The 20,579-nt window shown below is 46.0% G+C and overlaps 1 protein-coding gene across 1 annotated transcript in view; it reads right to left on the bottom strand.

Annotated features, from left to right (window-relative positions):
• Window positions 1-20,579, bottom strand: part of XDH (xanthine dehydrogenase) — a 63,093-nt gene that overhangs the window by 15,647 nt on the left and 26,867 nt on the right. The window contains exons 12-24 of the mRNA XM_081100830.1: window positions 19,930-20,023; window positions 18,570-18,679; window positions 16,264-16,448; window positions 15,108-15,282; window positions 13,571-13,654; window positions 11,931-12,100; window positions 9,648-9,771; window positions 7,578-7,697; window positions 6,796-6,892; window positions 5,771-5,895; window positions 4,887-5,020; window positions 4,397-4,484; window positions 3,093-3,179 (exon numbers count right to left, since the gene is read on the bottom strand). Coding sequence (XP_080956956.1) covers window positions 3,093-3,179; window positions 4,397-4,484; window positions 4,887-5,020; window positions 5,771-5,895; window positions 6,796-6,892; window positions 7,578-7,697; window positions 9,648-9,771; window positions 11,931-12,100; window positions 13,571-13,654; window positions 15,108-15,282; window positions 16,264-16,448; window positions 18,570-18,679; window positions 19,930-20,023 — 1,593 coding nt within the window. The remainder of the gene's footprint in view (window positions 1-3,092; window positions 3,180-4,396; window positions 4,485-4,886; window positions 5,021-5,770; window positions 5,896-6,795; window positions 6,893-7,577; window positions 7,698-9,647; window positions 9,772-11,930; window positions 12,101-13,570; window positions 13,655-15,107; window positions 15,283-16,263; window positions 16,449-18,569; window positions 18,680-19,929; window positions 20,024-20,579) is intronic.

The following is a 20,579-nucleotide window of genomic DNA, read 5'->3' as shown; positions in this document are numbered from 1 at the left end:
AAATAAAAATGAGCAATCTGGGTCTGCATGTTTCAAAATATACAATCTCAAAAATGTAAGGTTGATAGGAAAAAGGAAGCAAGTTGCAGGAGGACAACTAGAGTATCCTCCCATTTAAATAGGTTGAAAGGATTGGATTATAGTTGCCTTCAGGAAGGGAAGTGTGTGGTGAGAGATGAAGTGGCTGGGGGGCTTCTCATATATGTCCTTTGCATCTTTTAAATTTCAAACCATGCAATTGTATCATCTAGTTAAATATAGTAAGAGAAGTCTCCTGGCCCCCAACCAATTCAAGAAAAAGGCCCAGTGTATGTACAGTCTGTTTGGACTTTGGCAAAACCATATTTATTAGTTATTTATTGAAATCTTCCCATTAGGTTATCTAAAAAAAAGTAATCCTATGTTTCTTCTCCGTGATATTCTTTATCAGCTATTTAATTAACATCCATATTTCTAAGCATGTGCTTATATTGCCACCCCTAACATTTCCAGTTGTAGACTTCTGAGGATTTAATTTCCATGAAACCCCCTTTCCCTGAATGCACACCTACTTCCTGGCCCCTGTCCTTCCCATAAAGTTATATTTCTATCTGATCAACAGTCAGTTTAATGCTATGATTACTTCTCTTGCTTGATAACATTTCCCCCTGGAGTTTATAATTTTTGTCTTTATTTTTCCACTTGCTTAGTTCTCTGGGCATTTATTACTAAGTCAACTTAAAAATGTATGCTCATCAGTTTGGGGAAACTGCTTGAATTACTTCTTGAGAGTTCCCTTCTCTCTTTTTTCCATTCTTCCCTTTTGAATTTCTACTGTATAGATCTTCTGGACTGGCTCTCAAATTTTTTTGTATTTTTCTCTCCTTTTATTTCCACATTATTTTCTCTTTGGGGGGCAGAGCTCCTCCATGTTCTTTCAAAACTTCTGCTTCCACAGTTATGATTCACAGGAGTTCATTTTTATTCTCTGGCTGGTCCATTTTTATAGCACACTGTTCTTTCCTTAAGGTGTAATAACTCATCTCTCTGAAGCCATAAATGGTAGCTTTTATTTGTTTCATTTGGGTGTGGGTTTTATTAGTTTGAGATAAATATATATATATATATATATATATATATATATATATATATATATATATATTTCAGAGAGGCAGGAAGAGGGAGAGATCAATAATAAGAGAGAATCACTGATCGGCTGCCTCCTGCACGCCCGCACTGGGGATCAAGCCCTGACCTGGAATCGAACAATGACCTCCTGGCTCATAGGCAGACGTTCAACCATTGAGCCACGCCAGCTGGGCTGTTTCATTTGGGTTTTAGCTTACTTCCTCACACAGTTTCTCTTTCCCACTGGTTGCTTTTTGTGTCTAATTATTTCAGTCCCAGTCATCCTAAACAATTTTTGTATGTCTCAGTTCCCTCTTTGCTTTTCCTTTGCATGCTATCAACTTACACTTTTATTTTCTCTTGTCTGTTATTATCTGTCTCCTCACCTTGCTTCCTGAGGGCAGAAACAATGCTATATGCTTTTTCATGTTGCCACCCTAGGCACTTGATAAATATTTGCTGGATTGAATTTAAAAGCTTGTAAAATCTTTGGGGACAAGTACTACATCTTTTTCAATCTGATTTTTCTACAACACCAAGAAGCCAGTGTTGTGAACTGTAAGAACACTAAAAATATTTCCTTTTTTGAACAATTTTTACAGCAGAGCTGAAGTGTGGAGTTTCCTAATTGAGCCGATTAGAGAGCTCCTAGCAGGGAGGGGTTGGGGAGGCGGATAGTGAAAAACTTCTGCTTTTCCTGAAATGTTTGACTTTTTCTTTTTTTACAATATATTTTTATTGATTTCAGAGAGGAAGGGTGAGAGAGATAGAAACATCTATGCTGAGAGAGAATCATTGATTGACTGCCTCCTGCACACCCCCTACTGGAGATCGAGCCCAAACCCAGGCACGTGCCCTTGACCTGAATCGAACCCGGGACCCTTCAGTCTACAGGCCAATGCTCTATCCATTGAGCCAAACCAGCTAGAGATGACTTTTTCTTTACAACAAGAATCTATGCACATGTAACTAGTATGGTTATAAAATTAAGGTTTTTTTAAAAAAAAAAAAAAACTTTAAAAGGAGTACCACCAAGATAATTGATTTTCAAGGTTGACAAAAATATGTCTATACAAGACTCTTAGGAGAATGTTCAAAGCAGCATTAGCCACAAAAGCTCAAAACTGGAAATAACCAAATGTTCAACAAGTAGCTAATAGAAAACCAAATATGGTCTATATCAAGAAATATTATTTATCAATAAAAATGAATGGAGGAACGACACATGCTATAACATGGATGAACTCAAAAACATTATTCTGAGAGAAAGAAGCCAGATACAAGAGGCTACATCGTGCATGGTTCCAGTTATTTGAAAAGGAAAATCTACAAAGACTGAGAGCGGATTAGTGGGCGTCTGGTCCTGGGCATGGGAACAAGAGTAACTGCAAACGGGTCATTTGGAGGTGACCGAAATGTTCAGAACCTGGATGGTGATGACGGTGCATGACTTTAAAAGCATGAAATTATATCATTCAAATGGGTGAACTTTCTGGCATATAAACTATATTTCAATAAATTGTTTTTTAAAAAGTAACTCAACTCCTTATTTAAAATTCAAATATCACAGAAATGTGCAGTATAGAAAATGACAGTGTCTGTCCCCCTCCGCCCCCTTAACCCATCCAATCACTGTTTGGTGTATCTCCTTCAGACTCTTCCATGCGTATCGCTAAACATACGTGCACACACACACACAATGTCACCATATTATATATGAAGTTTGGGAACTAACTTTGCTTGCTTGTTAAAATATCTTGCACAAGAAGGATGAGTTTCCAATCAGAGAAGAAAGATGCTCATCTTTGTGCTTTAGAGATTAACCAAGGATGGGGAATCTTTGAAGGCAGGGACCAGTTGGGAAGCTATTGCAACATAACAGGCAAGAATGGAGGAGGCGTGTACCTGGCTGTATGAATAGGTTGGCGGGGGGCACGCACTTAAGCTCCCAGTCACCCCGACGTGCAGGAACAGGCCCTACTTACACCCCTAGAGAGATCCAGGGAGTTCCCGGCATTGCTGTAGTGCTCCACCTCCAGGGCGACAATCCTCCCCGTCTTCATGAAGCCAACCTGATGAGAAAGAGAGTGTTTTCCCAACAGTCCCCTTGCTCTGTCTATCTCTACCTCTCCCCTCCCACCTATGCTGCCTGGGGGAAACAGAAAGAGCAAGACACCACACCATGAAAAAAGGTGAACATAAGACATCATCAGAACCAGAAGAAAGGAACTAACATCTCCCCAGGGACGTACCCTGGGCTCAACCCTGGAACACCTTCTCCCCACACTCCTCCTCCTTTCTACCTACTCCTGCCTTCTGGTTCTACCCCTGTCTATCTCCACCTCTCCCCTCCCACTTTTGCTACCTGGAAAAATATAGAAAATATAGTGTTGGTAATGACAGGGCAGGCAGGAAAGACTTGGAAAAGAAACTGGGAAAGTGGCTGGCATCTCTCCTCATAGCTTTTGACCAAAAAACAATAAAAGCTACACTTTACAAGAGCTTCAGCGTGCTCTGACTCCCTTCACCTTACGTAATCATTGAAACAAACTCTTAAGGGTCACTTGATAAGTGAAGAAACTGGGACCCCCCAAAACCAAGTTACTTTCTTTAAGCCCACAAGAATTAAGAGAAATATAATCCCTTTGGGGAAGTTCAATCATGAAACAATGAGAAGAGTTCAAAGTGCGGGTGTTCAAAGCCAGCTCGTGGAGAGAGAGGATGCCCAAGTTCACAGAGCTAGACTGGAACCTGAAAGGTGGTACTGGTGTGCAAGGGGACAGGATTCAGGGTCAAAACAGGAACTGGTCACCCACAGGAGCCCAGAAAAGGCCTGTCTTACAGGGAAATTGGCCAATGCCCAGCCACACGTGATCTGGCAAAGCAGGTGCCCACCCTACCAACGTGTGCCTCTAACAACTTGTGCCTGTCCAGGCCCTGGGAAGTTTTGTTTCTCATTGTAAAATACTAAGTAGTCATTCTGGTTTTCACAACCAGCTGTGAACACGTTAACATTAGACCATCCTGCAGGAAGGATTTTCCCAGGTCTGCTGACCAATTATGTTTCTGAACCTGAGTGGACAAAAACTTTCATAAAAGTTGGGACCACCACCCTGTGACACTAGGAGGCCTGCCAGACTCCACAGCATCACCCTTCTATGTTGGCCAATATGAATGTCTCCCGTGGCTATTTCTTCTTGCAACTTTTACAGATAGTCCTAAGAAAAGTGAGAGTCTATCCTAAGGAGGTGGCACTGCCTGCCCTGGCACAACCCCCAACATCTGGAACCTTGTATCTGCCCAGGAAGGGATGTCTGCCGCCAGTGATCAGCATGTCCTCATCACGATCCAGCATGCAGCGTACAGGGCAGCCAGTCCTGAGGGAAACACCTGAGGGTAAGAAAACTGGGGTCCCCCCAAAAGCCCAGCCCTGTGACTCTCGGGGGTGAAAACAGCAGGGAAGTCTTCTTTGTCCACCTGGTACACTCAGCACCCCGGCTTTGCTGTCTAGGCCCTGGGCCCGACAAGGTGGGGAATGCAGGATGTGAGCAGTGCCCTTGCCTTCAGGGCCCTCACAGCCAGGTTGGGAGATAAGGACACAGGCATCAGAACACTTAGAACCACGTGATGTTATCTTCACCCCTATGCCCAAAAGTTCTAAAAACTGAAGGCTGTGAAAACGAAAAGCAAAGAGAATCTACTTCCCAAAGAGGGAAATCCAGGAAACCTTCCTGGCAGAGGCAGCCTTCTTCTTCCCAGAGCCCATGGGGAGGACTCACTTGTATGCAGCCAGGGCCACTGCTGTGGATACCAGGGTGCTCCGGGTCTCCTTCCCTCCAAAGCCTCCTCCCATTCTCTTCACTCGGACCACAATCCGGTTTGCTGGAACCCCCAGCATGTTTGCAACAAAGCTCTGTGGGCAAAAGAAAACATACTTGCTCTGAACACATCATCTAGACTTACTTCAGCTTTCACCCAAAGCCTGCCTGATAAGAACAGGCCCAATTACTTCTGTGAATCTGAAATTCCCAGATCCGAGAGTCCCCCTTCCTCCCCGTGCTGACCCTTGGGTAGTGATGCTGGGATCCAACACTAATCAGTCACTGAAGACTGAATTCAGGCACTTGCTTTTAACCAGAGGGGCAAGCAGCTAGTCACAGCTACTTTGAGAGCAAAACGCATTCCATTGAGCCAGGAACTGGTTGGTCATGAGTGTAGAACCGGCTGCCAAAAAACGCTGGCATCCACTGTCACATAATAGGCAGTGTAGAAGTGAGGGCTATTTAAGCTGCTGCAGATAATTTAGTGGTTCCTGTAGCTAGCACCCAACCCCTTCATTCTACAGACGAGGAAGCTTAGGCCAGATACAATGTAACCAAGGCCATATAGCACTGGAATCACAATAGCTAACACTAGGCTCTATCCAAGTATTAAGACCCATCTATTCATTACACCAACCCTACCAGGCCCTATTTTATAGAAGAGAATGATTTTATAACAAGCTCAGTGACACCAGCTTGTTGGTGACAGGGGTCTGGTCCAGGACCACTACTCTCTAATTCCCTTCTGGACCAACCCAGGTCTCCCTCTTCCCATTTCCCACAATGCCAGGAGCTCCCTGGTGTCCTTGCCAGGCCCCTGAGCTGACCCAAAGGACACCCACCTGGGTCTTATTGGTGTTCTGTGTGGACACAAAGAGCTCCATCTCCCCTGCCTCGCCTTTTGGGACAGCGATGGTGCAATGAGTCTCCAGGTAGAAGTGATCTTGGCCACCAATATACACCTCACCTGGGGAAGCAACAAGACCCGCACAGTGAGCCTGCTGCTGCAGAGGGGACATATTTGCTTAAGAAGAGTGTGTACTTGCCAAGTGCCCAAGGCAAGAATCAAGTGCTCACAGGTAACCTCTAGGTTCCCCAACTGGTGTGAAAAGGTGTCTCAGTCTTAGCAATCTGGGAGCTGAATCCCCCACCTCAACAAAGAAACCAGAATGACACTGAAATGCATCAGGCATGAAGCTCTCTTCATGCTGCAGCCAGTGGAAATCGAAGAGACTCAAACTATTACTGTAAAACTTTGGAAAAGATAAAGAAAGAATTAATAGAGGTGATTGGAAAGCTAAAAATACCTTTCAGAATGGAAGCTATCAGGCCAGTTAGCGAGTTAACTTACTAGTGACTTAGCAATGCACAATAGAAACATAGAAAATTCCAAAAGGGGCCTATCTACTCACAACTTTGCCCTGGAGTTAGAGCTATGCACCTGATTTCACAGTGTGGATGGTGGAGGAGAAGGAGTGGGGCAGGGAGAGTGCTAGCTGAAGATGGGTGAGAACGGCCTTTGTGGGGGCAGGGGGAGGGCCAGGAGTCCACGTGGTTAAAGGCCTGGCAGATCCGAGGCTGACCAGGCATCTGCGGCTGTTACCTTCCCCAGACAGTCTTCCAAATCCACGACACTAATCTCTCTCTAGATCATTTAGGTGTCTCCAGCCTACAGTCAGGAGAGTGGAGAATGACGGAAGTTCTTTCCCAGCCAACTGTCTACTACTTTATTACAAACACCAGAGGAACTCTTCTGTTCGGAAATGATAGGAAATCCCTTCCCTGCCCCAAGAATCAAGGTACAGCTCTTGAATTTCATTCACAAGCCAGGGTCAGCCCAACCACACTGCTGCACATGCAGCTGTACCTGAAACAACGTTATCTGCTTCCGAAAACCCCTTCTTGAGGTCTCCTTTCTCGATCTTCAGCTCCGGCCCCCAAAAGGAGTTGTTTTTTATCGCATCCTGAGGATCAAAAAGAAGCTTCAGCGACTTGACTTTCAGAGGGAGGAAGGTGGTTTCTGAGTGCGGAAGAGAAGCTCCCAGAATGGTGGCTCCTCTTTCTTCACACAGGCATCTCTGCAATCTTCTCCTACAGATTTAAAGTAAGCTCACGTGGAGCCCAGAAAGTCAACCCTTTCCTTAGACCAGGGGTTCTCAACCTGTGGGTCGCGACCCCTTTGGCAGTCGAACGACCCTTTCACAGGGATTGCCTAAGACCATCCTGCATATCACTTATTTACATTATGATTCATAACAGTAGCAACATTACAGTTATGAAGTAGCAACAAAAATAATTTTATGGTTGGGTCACAACATGAGGAACTGTATTTAAAGGGCCAGAAGGTTGAGAACCACTGCCTTAGACAGAGGTAGACGACCTTAGATCTTGAGGAAAAGCAAAGAATCCCTCAAGGGCCCAAATGGAGCTGAACTTGGGTAGGAGGGACTGAGTGTGGCTGTTAGGCACTAACAGTTAGTGGACCGAGTCTAGGTTTCACAGGACCACTCAATTCCAGGGCCGGAAGAGATTAAAAAATCTATCTCGTCAAATCCCACCCGGTGCTAGAATCTCCACTACAGGATCCTAAACAGTGTGCTTCCAGAGACAGGGGGCTCACCCCTCTCCACAGGCAGCCATTCTCATTACCTCAATGGAGATAATGGCTGGAAGTTCTTCATAGGTGATTTTCACTCCTTGAGCTGCTCTCTGTGCGTGCTCTGGGGTGTCGGTGACCACGGCGCCAATGATGTGCCCAACGCAAGTCACCTAGGAGTAGAGCCAGACTATTGAAGAACACCACAAAACTCCTCAAAAAGCCAATTATTTTGAATTGTTCAAAAGGGCAAAAAGGAAGTCCCCCATCTCCACAATTTCCTATTAAGACACATCTTAGGAATGCTCTGGGGCCTTTTCGCATCCTTATTCTATTATGTGGGTTGTGTGCTCCTTTATAAGTGTTTAGAATCTGTGGGAGTAGAAAGGAACTTGGAGATGACTGGTATTGGGATGGCAAACTCACTTCATCTCAAGGGCCAATTCTGATGATTTAGTACTGACAGCCTGTTGAGAAGCTGCCCAGGATAGAATGTGGTGATTGATTACTGATGTCTGCCTTGAGAAGCAGAATGGGAGATACGGCAGCATGACCTGTATCTGTCAACTCAGATCTACTACAGCCCCCTTGTTCTTCATACAAAGAGGTGGTGACCCAGACAGCAAGATCACAATTGGCTTGTTCCCAGTCCATGATTAAATCTTGGGCCCTGACTCCCAGTTTTATTTTCCTTCTACCACCCACTCTCTTTCATCTTCTGTTTGCCAGATTTATACCAACAGCTCCTCAAAGGTAGCCATCATGTCATATTTACGTAGGTGCCCAGAAGCAGTAGTTTCCAAATGCTAGTTCTTAGACTTGATGACTCATATTTTTTTGTTAGATTTGTAGAATAATTATTCTTTTTAATTAATAGTTCAGTTTCTATAAAAGATTAATTCTCTCCTTCAGAGAGAATTTTCTTTCAACATGCCCCCCAAAATAAGCAACAAACAAAAAATTTGTCTAACTCATCTCTTTGGAAAATGAGGTTTCTGACAATAGGAACCAATACTTAGTATGCCTGTCTCTGATCATTTTTTCTTGAGGACCCTGTTAAGTTATTGACTTAATTGGTTAGTGCAATGGTTGTTGAACCTGAATGACTCTCACTAACCATAATGCTAGCCATGCTCCTGGGGCTCTTGGAGTTTGTAAAGCAATTACAAATTTTTTTTCTATCAAAAGCTCTCCCTCTGGAGTCCTTGTGCTTTGGGTCTACAGTTTTTCTTTTGCTTCTTTACTTTTACAGCAATAATAAGGTGAATTTGCCCTTCAGCAAACCGGTCCACTTCTAATTGCAACATTTGGAATTATAAAGTGACTGCTTGAGAACTACTCTGTAAGTATATGGATTTTTGTAGCAGCTGTCTTGAATGTTTGGAAACTTGGTTTGTTTGTTTTTTGTTTGTTTTTTGTTGTGTGTTTTTTTTAATATATTTTATTGATTTTTCACAGAGAGGAAGGGAGAGAGACAGAAAGTTAGAAACATCGATGAGAGAGAAACATCGATCAGCCGCCTTCTGCACATCTCCCATTGGGGATGTGCCCGCAACCCAGCTACATGCCCCTGACTGGAATCAAACCTGGGACCCTTCAGTCCGCAGGCCGACGCTCTATCCACTGAGCCAAACCGGTTTCGGCTGGAAACTTGTTTTTTGGCAGGACTCCATATATAGTTGAAATCAATATATGGACTTTCATATAAGTGAATTATCAGTACACATATAATGGTGGTATTGTGATTTCTATCTGGTTAGTTTATTTAATGTATTTTTATTTTCTTTTAGTAAAGGAACTCAATATCGTACCCTTAAGAATCTGATTGTTAGTCCAAATACAATCACTAGCCTTTTTTTAATGCCACTTTAGCATGGAGTCATTCTACTATGTACAAACAGCAGCCATCAACTAAATAAACAGATAAACATTAAATGAAAATAAAAAGTGCTACCAAGCATATTCTCTCCCTTTACTGATTGTCCTGAATATTGGCCAATTGGATGATGCCAACACGTGCAAATGTATAGTCCTTTCAACATGAGGGATTTGGAAGAATGTGCACAAATTAAAACTTAAATACTCATTCCACTAACTTCATATTTTAAAAATGCAAGCCATACCTTATCCTTCGCAAAGATTGTTTCATCATCACCAAGTCCAGTTGTGTTACTCCCAGGAATATCATCAGCAGAGACAAAGCAAACAAACCCCGGCACCTTCTGAGCTTCTGAAATATCTATGGACCTGCAAGACAGAGCAGCATGAGGGGTCAGCAGGAAAACCAAAGTGGGAGACCCACCATCCAACTGTCCGCATTTTGATGGTTTTTCCTCCACCCTAACTTCTCCCTTCTCTACATTCTATTCTATTCTATTCTATTCTATCCTATATTATTAGGCAAGTGTTGATTAAATGCTTACTATGTGAAGGCTGCTATGCTGAATCCTGCTGGGAAGATAAGATGAAATGGACAGTCCTGCCCTCATGGACTTATTACTATACCCTGTTCCGATGGCCAAGTACAAGGGAACCAAATATAGTGAACAGCAATCTAAGTGCTGGCTAAAGCCCACCTCACAGCTAATACCCATCCACAATGAGCATGTTAGGGCCCTGCTGTACTCATCCAATGGACCTGAGCATTGTCACCCAGACAAATTTCTCTCCCCACATGCACAGAGCTATCCCAGAATGGTAGGGCACCCCAGTTATAATTAGACAATTCAGGCCTCCAAGGGCAAATGCATGGAGAGTCCATCAGCTATAACAGTCTGAACTGTGTCCCGCTCACTCTAGCCCATGACCCCATGGGGACATAGAGCAGAGGCACCTCAGAGAAAGGTATGGGAACTGCTCTGTACCAACCAACTTTCAAATAGGTAATCCTCGCCAGAGCCCCAGAAAGTCACTGTCATTGTCCCCACTTTACATTTGGGGAAACTCAATCAAGCTCAGGAAAGTTAAAGAGCCTGTCCAAAGTCACCCAGCCAGAGAGCAGCGTAGCGAGATTGGGACTGGGGTTGAGTTGTGAAGAGCGCCAACGTCAGGTCCACTTATGCTCTACCACACTCCCTTCCAGGTGCCAGCAGTCGGGAGAGCCCCATCACTGCAGTTACCACCGAGTCCCCCACCTCGCCCTCCCACATCCATCCCGACATGGCTGGGACGGAGCAAAGTTGTTCGAGTGGAGAGAGTGCTGGTCATGGGACTCTCAGTATGCGCTCAAGACAAGGACAAAGGCAAATGACTTTACCCCATAGCTGGCAACCATATCATCTTAAACAAACTTTGTTTTTCAGGAACCTGGAAGAGTTTCCCATTCCTGGGATCTTTTTCCAGTCTAGGAGTGTCAGCAGAGGAAAGACCAATGACAAGGGGACCCGATCCCACATCCATGCCATGGTAAGACCCAAGGAGGGTCACTTGTCGCTGGTCTACTCAGTGGGATGTGTCTCTAGGGCTCACCAGGAAATGAAGTCCCCTTCTCCATCCTGAACACCCAAAGGCAGCACAGCCCAGTTGCTAATGCTGCCTGGCTTCAAACTCTGGCTCTGCCACTTACCGACCGTATGACCTGGGCAAGTCAGTTACCCTGCCTGTGCCTCGGTTTCCTCATCTGGAGCATGTAGAGAATAATAGGACCTGCCTATAGGATTATTGTGAGGAATAAATAAGCCAATATATGTAAAATGCTTTACACCAAAATGTGGTGATTAAGTTCCATATAAATGTCAAGGGGTTTGTTATAATCATTACTATTAATAACAACAATAACAACAATAATAATAACAACAACAACAACAACAACAACAACATAGAGGTGGCATTCTTGCTGTTCAGGCTCTCAAAGTTCCACAAGCAGCTACAAGAGACTGTTTTCTGCTAGGTCCTTTGTGGACACTACCACTAACCCTCACAAACGCATCCTATTACATACTAGTTCATATGGGGGAACTTAGAGCTTAGGCACACACAAGGTCATGGTGGCTAAGCACCGGAGCAGGCATCTAATCCCAGGTCCCTCACTCTAAGGCCATGCTCTTCCCTTTAGTGCTGACTCAAGTTCTTCTGAAATTTCACATGGAAGTTTAGCCCAATACCCAGAGTGCAGATCTAACCTGATCCTGTTAAGGGCCTTCCCACAGCTCCTCATTGCTTTTTGGCTCAAGTGTAATCTCTCTGTCCAGCAAATCCAAGGCTTTGCTGATCTGGCCCCTGCTTACCTCTGCAAGTCCACCCTTCACCCTCCTGGCATCCCCAAGCCCCTAACCTCTCCGGCTCCTCTCCAGGCTGTAGTTTTAAGATGATCCCCATCTTCCCCTCTGGACTGACAAGGGTACATCTCCAGGGCCTGGCAGGGTGCTCCCAGCCCCCTCCTCTCCAAGTGTATTCATTATACTCACTTGATCTTGGCGTGTGCCAGGGTGCTGGTGACCAGCCGGAGGGACAGCTCATTCTTATAGCGAGGGATGTCGTCACAGTACACGGCCTCTCCGGAGGCCTGCATGGCCGAGGCCAGGTGGGGCAGGGGCCGGCCCACCGTGTCCTCCTCAGACTGACCCTTGGGCACCTCCTGGAATGACATGGCCACCAGTCAGGCTGAGCTGAGCAGGGGGAGTGGGGGGGCGTGGAAAGGGTTGGGGGGGGGACATTGTTCTCCTACAGGCCCAGGGAAACCATGGGGAGTCTCAGGCCAGGCAGCAAAGCAACCCTAAGGAGTGAGAATGGAGGGGCACGAGGGGAGCCGGCGAAGTAAACAGAACAGCATGTGCTAAGACGTCAGGAAGGTGGTCACAGGCTCACCACGTACAGGACCGGAAAAAAAACAAGAGAGGAACCTAAATGTCCATTCACTGGGGATTGGGTAAATAATGTTACTCTCCTATAAAGAATAGTATGCGAATGTGAAAACATACTTTTGAAGAATTTTAATGAGAAGGAAGGGAGCTCGTGTTAAGTGTAACAGGACATAAAGCATTGTGTGTGTGTCTATCTAAAAATGATTTTAATTTCATAGTAAAAAAAAAGCACGTGTCATCATATAGCATATACATGTCCATATATTCATAAAAATGGAAAGTAAACAAAAATATAATAATGATTTTTCTCTTAGAGGTAAGATTTGGGGTGATTTTTATTTTCTTCTTTAGTCTTTTCTGTATTTTTCAAAGTGTTCTAACATGTGTTCATTTCATAATAAAATTCTGTTTTATGTTTTAAGTAAAACTGGTAATGGCCAATATTTATTGAATGTTTACTATGTGCCAGGAACCACCTAAGCTATTTACTTTTACTGACACATTCAGTCCTCAAAACTATCCCATGAAAGAGGTACCATCATTGTCCACATTGTGGGGGTAATTAGCTTGCCCAAAGACACAGAGGAATTGAGGATCTTGTCTAAGCTTCCACGGTTATGTTGGATTCCAGTCCTGGCGGTCGGACCCCAGAGTTCACGCACTAAGCCACTGCATTCTAGTGCAGGGGCTGATGAACTGTGGTCTGTGGGCCAAATCTGACCCACTGCCTGTTTTTATAATTAAAGTTTTATTGGAACACTACACCTTCATCTATGTATTGCCTCTGGCTGTGCCACAATGACAGAGCTGAGGAGCTGCAACACAGATTATATGGCCCACAGAATCCAAGACGTTTCTAGGAAAATTGACCTTTTACCTAGTACCTCTCAAAAAGCTTCTGCTGATAGAATGTTGTTTTTGTTGTTGTTCTGTTTTGTTTGCTTACATGACTCTGCATATTAGTCCCACAGAGGGGCCAGAAAAGATAAAATGGGAGGGAAATTTCTCTTTAAGGAGCAGGTGAAGATGAAAGTAATCCCAGGAGAAAAATTTAGGTGAGTAAGGAGGGAAATAGCTTCCCTGACATTAACATAATTCCCATTTTCTTCCCTGGATAGTTATGCACAACAGTAAGGAGCTTTAAGCACCTACATGCAATTCAAGTAAGTCATTTGCCCATAGTCAGTGTCATCTGATGAACTCTGCAAAGACCCCTGATGTTAGCACACACTGTCTCCACTCACCTGGAAGAGCTGGACGTTGGCCGGAGGATCTTTCTGAAAGAGGAAGGTGGCACTGGCAAAGGTGGGGTCCAGTTTGCCACACTTCTGTGGAAGCAAGATAACAGAGGTGACCTTGACTATTTCCATCATTGACCCCAACCTTGGTGGTCCCCCAACTGGCAAAAGTAACAACTGTTCCCCTCATCTCCTCATTTGACACTCCTTCTAATACCGGCTGCATCTGTCTCAGTACTGACCATGGGCTCTGAGAGCTCAGTATTCACCCACAGCCTCTGCCTCTCTACCCCCACCATGCCCCCTGCGTAATGAGTGGCACGTACTTCTGCCCACACACCTAATGGCTTCCCTCCTCCCTGCATTTATGCATGCTGCTCTCTTTGGGGCTATTCTCCTCCCAGCCTTCCTGGAAAAGTCTTCGTTTTCCTTCTCAATTCCGTGGGAAATATTTAACGATATGGGAAATGTTCACAATATCATCTCAATGGACTCAAGGGGGAAATAAAACTGCATGCAGCATGACCTCAAATTTATTTAGAAAGTGATATATCCAGATAAAAAAGGATTTTAAGATGATAGATATATTGATGGATAGAAGGGAGGAGAGAGAGAGAGAGAGAGAGAAAGAGAGAGAGAGGAGATGGAGTAGAAAAACAGAATGAGACAGATGGACAGATAAATGTAGAGGAAAGTTCAGAGGAAGAAGCAAAAATATTAGCAGTGGTTTTCTCTGGGATCTGAGAGTAATTTTTTTTACCATTCTGTATTTTTTAAAGTTTTCTACAATAAGTCTTTATTACGTATATAATCTGAAAACATTGCCTCGTGAGGATTTTTAAAAGAGGAATTTTGTTCTGCTGTCCCCACACCTGTGAAGCCTTCCCTCCTTTTGCTCCTCAGGCTCCACCTTGGCAGTTATCACACGAGACTGGCCTTCACTGACCATGCTCTCGCCACACTCGGCTGCCCCCTAGTGCCCAGTGCAGTCTTACTGTCTAAAAGGTGAAAAATAAGTGCTTGTTGGTGGACCAGTCTGGGGAGCTGGGCCCACATCAGCCAGAACCCTCTCCTGACTGCATACCCTTGCAGTGGCTGGAGAAGCCCCTCTTTGCATTCCCCTTCCACGCTCCACATTCTCATCATTCTCTACGCTCCCATTCCAACTACAAAACCACGGCTGTATCAGCTGTATGGCTGAAGGATCATCTGGTCTACCTGTCCCCTTTTGCAGATTTTATAACTGAGAATTGGAGTTATGACCCATGTAAGTTCCCACTTGAGATAATGACACAGATGGAACAAGAACCCAGGTCCCTGACTCCCAGCCCAGTGCTCTGCCTCTCAGCCACCCAGTTGGATCCCATCTCCGTGTGACTCCCTGGGCTATGTTCCTGGTCCTTGCTCCTCTGCCTTTTCATGTCCACAGAAAGAAGCAAGTTCACCACCTGGTCCACAGCACTGCCTCATCCACACCAGCTACCCAAATTCCCAAACAAAAGTGCTGCAGAGAGTCCGTGCTTTGCCCAGGCCCCACACTCACATCTTCCGGATGCTCTTTGCCCAGCTTATGAAGCACCGTCAGGTAGAACTTGAAGAAGAAGCTGAGGGTGAGTGTGCGCCGGAAGTCCACCATGCCGCCCGGGGCATCGGCGGGCAGGTACAGCTCCTCCGCCAGGCCTGCACACACCTCATGCAGCAGCTTCTCGTTCCAGAAACTGCCAGAGAGCAGGTGTGGGAGAGCGCTCCCATCCCGCCCCCAGAATCACTGTGCAGGCGGTGAGCACAGGGCCTCCGAGCCATGTGAACCTCGGTTCGAAATCCGGCTCAGAGACTCATGGTTGTGTGACTTTAGGCAAGTTACTTAGCCTCCTAGAGTCTCAGTTCTCTCATCTTTAAAAACAGATCCAATTTTAAAAGACCACAAAAATAATAGTTAAGTCTAGTAAGTCCTTACAATGTCCTAAGTGCTTTTTATGAAACATCATTTTTAATTTAAATTAAAATGTATAGTAGGAAAATTTTTATACTCATTTTACCAGTGAGAAAACTGAAGCATAGTTGTCTTATTCTATACCCATCTGGCAAGTGTTGGAGCCAAGAATTGGAACCAAACTCCAACATTAAGATTTATCTATCCATACAGGTGTGGTAAGGATTACATAGAATAGAGCCAGTGAAGTGCTTGGTTCCATTGCTCCCATATAGTACCTATAGTTATAGTAGTAGCCATAGTAATAACATAGCACTAGTAATAGCATTAATAGCAATCCTGGTAGTAGTAATACTAGCACTGGCACATGTAGTGCTAGTAGTAGTACTGGTGGGAGCAATAGTAACAGTAGTAGAAATAGAAGTAATATAGTAGCAGTAGAAGAAGCAGTAGTAGTAACAGTAATAGCAAAAGCACTAGTAGTAATAATAGTAGTAGAAGTAGTAGCCGCAACGGCAGTGATACCAGCACTAGAAGCAACAATAGTAATAATAGTTGTAGCTGTGTAGTACTAGTAATAGCAGTAGCAATAGTAGCAGCAGGAGCAGCAATGGTAATAGTACAGCAGCAGCAATACTATTGGTCACAATGCTACTAGTAATAGCAGTAAGCACAGTAGTAGCAGCCACAGTAATACTGCTAGCAGCACAGGAGGAGTAGCAGCAGCATAGGGCAGCAGCAGGATTGTTTTGCTGTGAGCTCTTACTTTGACAGCTGCTTCCGCGTGGTCTTGAAGGCTGAGATGGTTCTGTCGGCCATTCCGCCAAAGCAAAGAGCCAGCTCCTTCACCTGTGTGGTTCCAGGCTGGAACAGGACTCTCATGCCGCAGGTCACCTTGGCTATGTCATCGTCTCTCCGGGAGGCCTGCTTAAAGGCTGAGAAAAACTCGCCCTGAAAGAGAAGAGGACAGTACCAGTTTCCCACCCTGCTTTGCAAAGACTGCAGATGGTGAACCTGAAACACAGGGATATGAGGTGAGGTGAGGTGAGGAGACAACACCATCGCACATCAGCAAGGAGCTGGTGACAGGGATCAATGATGGAGGCCTAACCATCACATTTTCAGAAGTTCCAGATAGCATTCCCTGAATCTGGGAGGGTCAGGGTTTCTCCCTATTAGTCAGGAAACAAAGTCAGGGACAAAGAATGAGGTGCTGTCAACCCAACAGCTGAGAGAGGAAGGGTGTTTTCATAAAGTCTTCCCTGAGACCCCTCAGGCCCAAGAACCTTCCCCATCCTGGTGCCCAGTATCAGAGCACACGGCCTCTCGGGGGCTGTGCCAAAACCTCTATTGGCCGGACTGCCTCTCAAGTAAATACAGAGAAACGCCTGAGAGTGTTTGAAACAGCCTGCAGCTTGCAGCCCCCTCGCTGGCTCCCTAACTGGCTCTCCCACCACCTATGGGCTGTGCTTAGAAATCTGGCTTCCTGGCCGAAAGAACCAACTGCCCTATGAGGCAGTGGCTACCTTTGTCCTTTGATCACCCATTTCCTGAGTCTAAGCCAGCTCTGTCTTTGGGGTCAGGGGGAAAGTGTGAGTTGCTTTCCTGGTAAGGACCATGTGCTATCCAGCCCTCTCTGTGTCAGGTTCTGCTTGAGGTTTGCACTCACCCTGGCGGCACAAACTCTGATTCACCTCACAGAGGGGAGGTGTAAGGGAAGGGTTGTTGGAGAAAGCAGGAGACCCACTGCTGAGGTCTGAAATGACCACAGGCTTTTGTTTGAAGAAGGCATAGAGGCCCCTCCTGATACTAAAGCTGGTTCCGCTTCCTGGTGTCAGACAGGTTCTGGGGCCATGAGCCCAGACCTTGAACTTGGTCCTGGGACAGAGGTTCCAGGTGCTCACGTCCAGGGCTGTGCCAGTCCCCTGTGGCGTTTTCCCTGGGCTGCCAGGAAAGGTCAGTGTCGGCTCAATTGTTCTTTCCTGAGAAATCCTTCCTGATTCTGGGTATTAACATCTCCTTTCTTTAAGAAGAGATATTTTATGTCCCTTGCCTGGCAAAATAAAAACCGGGCAGTTCTATGCCTGTTCTTGCCTCCTTTCCCAACCTCATAATTTAACATTCTTTTACTGATCTGTGAAATACAAAACTCTGGGAATCACTGCTCAAAATGGTCTATAAGGACAAGCGAGAGCACCATTAAGAAACCACCTAAGGGATGTAATTGCTCTAATTTAATTAGCATTTTCATTAAGGAGGTTAAAATTAGCCAGGGTGGAACATGCCTTGTAACACTCAAGCACTAGCTGTGGAAAACCCTTCATACGCTCCTTTATCGCTGGTTCCCAGCCTCTCACAGGTCACTTTCTACAAGGCCCATCATGGAATGACGTGCTGCTGAGAGAGGCGTGAGTCACACCAGGTGAAGCAGCCACAGGCCCCAAGGAGCAAGAGCAAGGCAGCCGGAGGCACCCTGACCTGCTGAACAAGTTGGAATCTTCATCCACCCAGAGCAAGGTCAGTGAGTAAACACCTTGTCAAGTGCAAAGTCAGCATGTGAGGGTCTGACTTACAGGCAGCCTCTTCCCTTAACACATGAACCCCACGCTTCACCTGATGAAATCGAGTCTCCTCTGACCTGGGGAGAAATACTCGCCAGCAGGATGCATCCTTGAAACTATGTTGCTAGTTACCAGTAGTATCCTCCTTCTGTAATGTGTGATCTCCACCGGCTCCCAGGCATCTGCCAGGAACCTTCAGAATTATTTTCAGTCCTTACAATCACCTTCCCGCTAGGTAACATTGTGCCCATTGTACAGGTGAGAAAACTGGGGCTCAGAAAGGTAAGTTGACTCACTTTGGATCGCACATCTAGCTTCTCTCCATGCTCTATGCTCCCTACCCTAAAACTTCTCATTGTCCAGAGAGGAATAGGGCTGGTCAAAGGCAAAGTTCAGAGACAAGAGCATCAGTGTTCCAGTTGAGAGATGCTAAGGTTGGTCCCGAAGCCAACTCTGCTCTCCTTGTCCGGAGCCTGGCAGGTGTGGGAGTGATTCGAGCACAGCACCTTACCTCCCTGCTATAGGGGATCTCGATGGAAAGCAGTATCTCTTCTGGACCTAGCAGCGTCTTTCTGTAGCCAGGGAAGAAGGTGTGGTCCATCGGAACCGTTCTCCTGGTGCCTGTACAGAGGCAAGATGAAGAGGGACCGATGTGAGAAAGCACAGGGCAACCCACCAGTGGGCTTCTGCATCCTGGTCTCTGATGCCCACAGTCAAGGGGAGTGGATGGCACAACTGGGGTCGAGGCCCTCCATCTGAAATCCGTAAGCAATGGTGCGCTGGTGAACGGTTAACAATCAGCTGTTGGGGGTGTAGCCTTGAGTTGCCTGTGTCTATGGTATAAATACTCCCACCATAACCAATTTCAAGCTATCAGAGTGACATTACTGATGTGGAGTTAGAAAAAGGCCTGCTGTCCTCTGAAAGGCCTGTTTACAAGATGGGCCCTTGGCTGTCCTCTGGGAACCTGGGTCTCCAGAGGGTTCCTAGCATTCCCTGATAAGAATGGCTCACGGTTTGTAAAAACAACATGGTTTATGCTGAACACCTGCTTTCCTTCTGGCCTCTGGACTTTGGTATGTGCCGGGCAGACCTGTGTGACCAGCCCCCCAGTTAGATCTCTGGGTGCTGAGCCCCTAACAAGTTTCCTGGTCGCCTGCACTTCCCATGGGGAGCTTGCTGCTGGGGGAGTCAAGGGCGTCCTGTGTGATCTGCTGGGAGGCCCTGGGAGCTTGTATCAGATTTCCACTGGACTTTGTTCCATGTGCCTATCCCTTTGCTGATTTTGCCTTGTAGCCTCCTTCTGTAATGAGCCGTAGCCATGAGTATGACTATATGCTGAGCCTGTGAGTCCTCCTGGCAAGTCATCAAACCAGGCGAGGTGCTAGGGACCCTCTGACAAGGAAGAATGCACAGTAGCACACTACTTTATAGATCTCCACTGCAGACAGATAGATCTCAACAGCACAGACAATAGTAAAATGAAGTAAAATAATTAGCAAGTGGTGAATTTTTAGTACTCATTACCTTTGTCATTAATATAATCTATCTTATTTCATGCTTATATAACTTAATTTTTAGTAACGGCCATGTTTCACAAACTCTGTTGACCCAGCGATCTGCTGTGGTGAGCTGGTGCATCCTGGCTCCAGCATCCCACTAGGTAAGGCCTCCGGACCGAGCTGGCTGTGAATTCTTAATAAAGAAGTGGCCCAGCTCTCCTGGCCCCCAACACGAGTGCTCCCTTGTCGCTTCCAGGAGTCCAAACCATAGGACAGCGGGGCCATTGGACCTTGGACTCTGTCCCTCCAGGAAGTAACCCATCTTGCGAGGCTTTTCTCCCGCAGGACCCTCTGCACGAGGCAGCTCACCTCTGGACACGATGGTCAGCTTGGCCCCGCTGGCCATGAACACCGGGTTGAGGTCGGAGATGGGGCTGGCGGTAATGATGTTCCCTCCGATGGACTAGGACAAGCAGAGAGTGTGCATGAGAGCCCAGCCCGGAAGCCCATGCTCACCCAGCTGGCTCCCAAACGCAGGGTGGGAGGATGACAGGCATCATCTGTGAAGGAAGGCCTGACCTCCAGCCCCTGGAGACACAGCCCAGCACAGTGAGAGCTCCGCAATCAGAACATCAAACATCGTGTGACACTTGTGATCTGACCACTTGAGATTGGGGCCCAGCTCTGAAATTCAGCAGCCAGTGCACCTCACTCAGCCCCTTGAAATTCATATGTTGAATGGCACCCAACCTTTTTCTGAAAGCGTTTAGGTGGCTTATCACAGAGCCATAGAGAGTCAGTACCGAAGAAATAGAAGATAAAGATCAAGGACAAAGAGGAGGAAGATTTAAGGATGAATGATTTGTTCTAACTGGATCTGAGCTTTCCGACAACTTGGCAAAGAATGTTGGGAGAACCAGACCCAGGGTCCTCACTCCTGGAAACCAGGGAGGAAGCCAGCTGCACGATGAAAACAAATCCTCCCTGAGAGTAGATGCCAGCTGAGCTGGGGACTCCAG

This window comes from Myotis nattereri, assembly GCF_964212035.1.
Source record: "Myotis nattereri genome assembly, chromosome: 10".
NCBI lineage: Eukaryota > Metazoa > Chordata > Mammalia > Chiroptera > Vespertilionidae > Myotis > Myotis nattereri.
Note: the sequence above shows the minus strand (reverse complement) of the source record. Positions and strands in the feature narration are given on the sequence as shown.